The 7,537-nt window shown below is 38.0% G+C and overlaps 1 protein-coding gene across 11 annotated transcripts in view; it reads right to left on the reverse strand.

The window, feature by feature from the left end:
• The window catches only part of RAPGEF5 (Rap guanine nucleotide exchange factor (GEF) 5), a 360,172-nt gene that overhangs the window by 45,871 nt on the left and 306,764 nt on the right, over positions 1 to 7,537 (reverse strand). For all 11 annotated transcript variants that reach the window (XM_010839032.1, XM_010839028.1, XM_010839031.1 and 8 more), the window contains one exon: positions 1,638 to 1,716. In XM_010839032.1, the coding sequence (XP_010837334.1) occupies positions 1,638 to 1,716 (79 nt within the window). The remainder of the gene's footprint in view (positions 1 to 1,637; positions 1,717 to 7,537) is intronic.

Consider the following 7,537-nt stretch of genomic DNA (forward strand, 5'->3'; position numbering starts at 1 on the left):
AGTCTTTTGTATGTTTAAAAGGACAAGGTCCAGAGAAGAAAAGGAGTAGGGACAATTGCTGGCCTCAGATAAAAAACAATATATATGTTTATTATGAAGTGCCAAATAAATTAATCAATGTGAAAATACCTCAGAAATATATAGTACTAACAAGTTGTTATATACTAACAAGTACTATCAAGCCACTGTTCAGGTCATGACGGTTTTGCTATATCCAGGTTCCACTTGCAAATTCAGAGTGAAGAAGATCAGCCCTGGGATTTCTTTGGAGGAATGATGCTAAAGCTGAAACTCCAGTACTTTGGCCACCTCACGTTTAGAGTTGACTGATTGGAAAGACTCTGATGCTGGGAGGGATTGGGGGCAGGAGGAGAAGGGGACGACAGAGGATGAGATGGCTGGATGGCATCACTGACTGGATGGACACGAGTCTGAGTGAACTCCGGGAGTTGGTGATGGACAGGGAGGCCTGGTGTGCTGCGATTCATGGGGTCGCAAAGAGTCGGACACTACTGAGCGACTGATCTGATCTGATCTGATATATATATATGGTACCACTTTACCATACAGCAGAAATTAACACATTATAAATCAAATATACTTCAATAAAAATTTTAAAAATAGAGGAGAAAAGTTACAGATAACACTTAATATTTTAGAATGGATACATCTGGGGGGGAGGGAAATACTTAAAATCCTTGTTTTTGAACCATGAAATTAAAGCAACTAATTCAGAAAACTAACTCAGAAAAAAAAAAAAAAAGTACAGCAAGGACATCTGATTTCTTTGATGTCTACCTGTGAAACAGACTCAGGCAAACACAAAGAATTTGTTAAAATATGCATTTCTTGTAGTTTTTCTCTTGAAAGGCATAAGGATTTATCTTGCACTATTTCTACTTATGCAAACGCTCTTTTTGTCTTTTCCTGTGACCTTCATGGCTTGACTTCTGATAAAAAAACTCTTCCTTAAACACTGTAAGGCAAGACACTCATTTGGAAACTGTGTGCGTTTCCATGGCATGGCTTCCTGGCCTTTGATCTGTTGCATCTCTTCGAGTCAGTGTATGCAATCCTAAAGCCTCCTTAACTGGTCATTAACCCTCTAATCACATCCATCATCCTAAGACAGCCTGCCCTGACAAAGCTCTGAAATGATGACAGCTGATTGGGGGTGGGAGTGGGGGGTCAGACCTCCCAAGTGGGAAATCCTTGTCTTCCCCAGGATGCTTGCCCAGAAAAACACTATCACATGCATGCTTCCCCACCCATGTGGTCTGGCACTAACTGATTGATTGTCTTAGAAGTTCAGTTACTGCCAATCCACTCAACCTCTTGACTCTGGGGTTTACCCAGTAGGCCAAATTCATCTCTAGGTTCTAAAGCCTTGTGCACAGGTTTGAAGAAAACACAGTGTACCCACAGCACAGACCGTGAAAACAGCAGCTCTGCATCTCTGGCCCCCCCTGCATACTCTGTCTCACTTCATCTTTCACCTCGGCTATCATGACATTAATATTTAACACAGCCACACTCTACTAAGGGCTTGAGTAAATGAAGAAAGGCAGTTAATTCCTAATGTGAGGCATCTGTCTGAGAGGAAGCCGACACAGCATCCTGAAGCTAATGAAGGATATTGCCTCAACAGCGCCTGGCACAAGTCGTCAGTTGTCATGAAGACTGTGTACGTGAGAAGGAAGTCATCAAGGAGAGTCTCTGCAAAGAAAGGACAAACAAACACAAGGTGAGCAAATCGGACATAAGAGGGCAAGCTGCTGGCCAGGCTCTAGAAGAGTGTGCACAGCAGGAATATGATAAAGGGTGGTGGCAGCGGGAGGGGTAAGGTTAGGAGACTTTTAGCACAAAATACATTTATTAAAGTTACTTTTAAAAACTCTTTATATAGAATGCCTCAAGCAATGAGATTTTTTTCTATTACAAGGCTCACTAAACATATAATTTTGTCATCTGTTTTTTCCTTCCCTAAAACCTCATCTATATTTGTGGGTACAGATGTTATGGAAACCAACATATTACAAAAATGTGCTTTTAAAAATAAATTTTATATGATTTCTAAAGTATGCACTCCAGACCTACAGGAAATGACACCTATAAATTCTAATCCCTGGAGGCTCAGATGGTAAAGAATCTGCCTGTAATGCAGGAGACCTAGGTTCGAACCCTAGATTGGGAAGATCCTTCAGAGAGGTCATGGCATCCCACTCCAGTATTCTTGCATGGAGGATCCTCATGGAGAGAGGAGCCTGGTGGGCTACAGTTCATGGGGTCGCAGAGTTGGACACAACTGAGCGAGTAAGCACAGCACAAAAGCCATTTACCTAAGTCTAGGATAAGAACAATGGATAATAAAAGCCAGAGGATACACGGCAATTTCCAAGGCCATTCACTTTTATCTCTTGAAAGCATCTGTAAGAAGTTGGGAAAGTGAAGAGTGATTTTCTTCTTGCTGTGAAGAGAGACAGGGCTGAGTCCAGTTAAAAATGGAGAGCAGATAAAAAGGATCATGACATACTCCTTCCTAATTCCTTTTCTACCTCTTCAACACAAACAGGTCCCATTTTTATTGCCTCTGGCTGAGTGCTCTTTACAAAGTCCAGCTTACATATAATATGGAACTGCTAAACAGGCAAACTCCAATAAACTTCAAAAATGATAGAAAGACTTATGTTCAGAATGCAAAGCAGACCTTTTGCCATAGTAGTTTTTATTTACTCTCCATATCTTAAAATTCATTTTACTCTATTATTTAGTTTTCATGTTGTTTACATTCTGGATACCAAAATTTTAACTATCTGAAATAGTAATAAATTCTATGAATAGTGAACTTGTGTACTTAATGGCATTGATGCTCTTTCATACTACAAATGTGAAAGTAGAAAGAATTGTCCAGAACAGAACTCTATAGCTCCATTTTGAAGACCGGAAAAATTCCATACTTTTAGAAATAACCAGCAATGCTCCTTTAAAAGTTATCACTGTTTTGAAGAATATAAAATTCTGATAAAAAGAGGCTGTGAACGACACCTACAGCCCTATATCAGCTGCAGGGGTTAACTTATTTCCATGGTTTGTTTATGCTGCAAAATAGCAAGATACTCTTGATCTACATAGAGTGATAAAGTGGTTGTACATGGTAATGGGTTCCCAAAACTTCTTGCTTTCTAGAAGCTCTTTATTAAAATGAATCAGAGGTGTTCATGAAGAGCATTAGAGACTTTTTTTTTCAAAGGTATTCATTTTCTTCAGATAAGTAACAGTGAAAAAGTGAAAAAGTAAAAATATTAATCGCTCAGTTGTGTCTGATTCTTGGCAACCTCATGGACTATTGCCCACCAGGCTCCTCTGTCCATGGAATTCTCCAGGTAAGAATATTGGAGAAGGTTGCCATTCACTTCTCCAGGGGGGATCTTCCCAACCCAGGGATCAAACCCGGTCTCCTGCGCTGCAGACAGATTCTGTATTGTCTGAGCCACCAGGGAAGCCCAAGCAACAGTATTCCTCACTAAAAAAAAATAAAATTTGAAAAATGGCAGCTAAAATGTAAAATAAGCCTAACTTATACATATTGCATCACATGCAGTATGTGAAGAGTCACTATTTTTATTAGTCTGTGGAAAAAGCAAGTTCTCAAACAGCTGTGCCGAGGCCTTGCTGGACATGTATTAAGGCCGGCACGGGAAAGCTGGGGGACTGGCTGGCTGCACAACTAAATGCGACTCATGCAGCCTACATTCACAGCAGAGCTAGGGGTTCTCTACTTAGGTCCTTGTTCACAAAAGTTTCCAATCTATGCACAGAAAGGCAGAAGAAATTTTATTCTAAGGTCTATCCCTAAGCGAGTTAACCTACAGCACAAGTTAGTCACTGGCATTAGAAATTTTTGTGTCTCTTTCATTACAGGATTTTAAATAGATGAAGTTAGATCCAACAATGGTGTGACGTCTGAACCCCTAGGCTACCTGGGAAATTAACTTGCAAACTATCACTCTGGGATGCTGCTGAACAATAATGTTCACGAATTAGGACATTTCTCTGTACATTTCTCAATATGGTTGATGAGAATCCTCAGCTTCTCTGGTCTGATTAGAAGTTAAGTCTTTTTTGCATTCAGTATTAGATACAGGAAGTAAGGACCTCAGAGAAGCCTAGAATTACTTTAGGCTTTCCAATGGGCCCTTACAGATTGGAGCAAATAATACACAGAAACCAGTGGGTGATGTCACTGAGTACCTCATACAAGTCAACGTACAAAGTTTTTAGTGTGACACTCAGGTTCAGACTCTCTGGAATGTTCTTATGTGTGTGCTCAGTTGCTCGACTATGTCCTTGTGATCCCAAGGACTGGAGCCCACCAGGCTCCTCTGTCCATGGAACTTTCCAGGCAAGAATACTAGAATGAGCTGCCACTTCCTCCTCCAGGGTATCCTCCCCCGATCAAGAGATCAAACCTACATCTCTTGCGTCTTCTGCATTGGCAGACGGGTTCTTTAACACTAAGCCACCTAGGAAGCCCCTTGGAATGTTCTTACTCTTAGCTAATTTAATGGGGTTGGAAATATTCTCTAATCAAGTTTTACTCCATGAAAAAGTCACATTAAAAAGAACACCATACTGGAAATACCTATAAATAATATATACAGTATTTCATGCAATAAAGAATTGTATTAGTAAAATAAAAAGAACACCATTAACTTTGACATAAGCAGCCATTCCACTCCAAAACAGTCTTAGATGATGAACTGAGTGACTCTGAGAGTTTGGTTGGATGGTGGCAAAACTATTTGGCATTCAATTCCATTAACCAGCTCATACAAGATAATACTTTGTTGAGGGCTTTGACCCAGAAATGTTTATTTTCCCTGAAGCTACTACCATATTTAATATTCAACAGCATTTACCTAATTATCTCTCTGCCATAGAAATAATAATTAAAGTAAAAACAATGAGGCTATATAGAAACATCTCCAGTTAAAAAATATAATGAAAAGAACAGCTAAAACTCCTTATGAATAGAACAGATTCCCAATACTCCTAACTCAAATCTTTATATAACTACCATTTTGTTCTGAAAATTTTCTAGATAAAAAGAGCTTTCCTTTATTCTTTTCAGTACTGGTATTTTTTTTGCCGCATATGAAAGTAATTGAGTGATTTAATCAAAAAGACACATTTCAAATAGAAGTGCATTTTAACAGCCATGCTTCAAAAAAAAAAGGCTGTCCCATTGGTATTTAGACATATTTTTAGAACCACAATGGCTATATAAATGATCCCCTGAAGACTATTAGCCAACAATGGCCATTTAGAAAGACTAGCAAATCCACTGGCAACCATATTAAAACACTATAATTATATATTATATTATATACTGCTTAATTAGTGGTAATTTAAGACTCTAGGTAGAAAAGCACTTTTGTGTATAAAAACATCTTTCACTTAAACACATTCATAGCTGCCATACAGACTCACATTCTGAATAAAAAAATGCATTTATTTATAGCTTAATGAATATCTAGGTATTAATATACAAAAAAACTTGTCTTTGAAATTCTATCCATTAAATCAAATCACTAAATCTAATCCCAAGTTCTTGGTTCATCACTGACAAAAATACTCAACTATCCTTTTGGGCATACCCCCTCTTCCCACAAATAATATAAAATTTTGTAGTGGATTTTTAATTACAAGAATTACTTTTTGCAGTATAAAAGCAACATGCTAATAACAATCAAAACTGGAAGACAAATACTATTACAGGTTTAAGAACTATGTAACTTGAAATAAAATATATTAATATGCTGTAAAAATCTAAAGAATAGCTCTAAAATTTATGTCTATAATTAGCCATGATGTTAATTAATACAGAACTTTTCCTGATCATCTGGTACTTTTTAAACTTAAAGGCATAAGAAAAGAATTGTCTATTTTTATTTGATTTTACTTGAATGTATTTTTCTTTTATGCATAAATTAATTTATTTCTATCACTTTAAGTGTATAAAACACTAAAAATTTCCATTTTATTTCTACAAAGCACAAAAGTTTCTAGAACATCCCCAAGTTATGTCAAGGTGGAATGGTAATTGGCTTGGTATAGATCCTTTTTATAGAGTTCTGCTATGTAAATATAATCAAATGAAAGGAAATGGTCTAAATGCTTCCAAAAATACTAAGCTTAATGCCTTTTTCTTTTTTCAGTTATAAAAAAAGAAAAAACAAAACAAAACTCTGAAGTCTAGAAATCATGAGTATAGGGTGACTTAGGAGCAATTAGAAAAATCTACCTCAGTTTTACTTTCCAACACTCGCCAACAAAATGCACTGCAATAATGAAACAACTCACCCGTGAAAGTAAATTACCAAGAAAGCAAATGAAAAGAATTTTGACAGACAACGCTTATTGGAGCCATTTGATCTATGTAAGGTAATGTGAATATTCAACATTTCTGTACTAACTCATATTCCCTAAGGTACTGTTGGTAGTTCTGTTTCACCTGTATTTCTACGTCAGATGCAATGAAATTTAAGGTGCTCTAAAATATGCGCGATTTAACCTTTAGTCCAAGGAGCCAAGAAAAGCTTTGTACTTGAAAGGGCCTATTTCTGGCCCTGGAATGTTACAATTTACCATTATTTTTTGAGAAGCAGTGCCAAAATGTACCATGTAATCTGATTAAGCACAAACAAAATAATTTCATGTTCATGCTTGAATCATAGGCTCAAGTACTAGGCCCACTGATAGGAGCTGTGCCTCTTGCTCAGTGTATTTCACATTTCAAAAAGCAGTATTCGTGATGTCAAATGCAGCTGTTTACTACAGCTTTTAAATTCAGTTGATTCCTGCAGAATCTTACAATTTCATCACAGTACTGCTTAGCCATTCTAAAACTGCCAAATCCTGAGATATAGCTTTCTTTTTACATATCGATTACACAAGAAATACTTATTCATTTAATGTTGTTTCTACATCAAACTTGAAAAGCCATCCCTTTAATGACTAAAGATAGGGATGGCGTGACACTCTTCCGATGATATAATCCGTCTTCATGTTAACTTGGAAAATTTGGTTTTAGAATCCCACCGCATTTCTTTAGGACAGAATGACTTGAGTGCAGCAGGTTTTATGTTCTTAGCTACATTTAATTCCACACGCTGCCTTTTAAAAATGTCACAAGAAGGAGTGTGGAATATTAACAGCGGCGCTTTTATCTTCTCCGCACAGAGAAAGGGTCACGTTTGCAGGTCGCTCTGTCGTCACAGAAGGGCCGGGCCCCGTGAGCTCCTGCTGTCCCAGCCCCCATCAGCTGCTGCGTTCAGGCACAATTCATGGATCTGCCATGTCTGCTGGGAAGCTCAGAAGACAGTGTAGAGTGTGCAGAGGGAGTCAGAGACCCTGATTCCCACCTGGGGAGCCTTGAGCAGAGCACCTCATCCCCCTGGGCCTTAGCACAATCACCTAAATCCACACCTAGCAGAGCTGTAGTTCAGTCAGATAGAACAGGATAGCTAAGGTATCT

The sequence above is a fragment of the Bison bison genome, unplaced genomic scaffold (genome assembly GCF_000754665.1).
Source record: "Bison bison bison isolate TAMUID 2011002044 unplaced genomic scaffold, Bison_UMD1.0 scf7180017864109, whole genome shotgun sequence".
NCBI classification, from domain to species: Eukaryota; Metazoa; Chordata; class Mammalia; order Artiodactyla; family Bovidae; genus Bison; species Bison bison.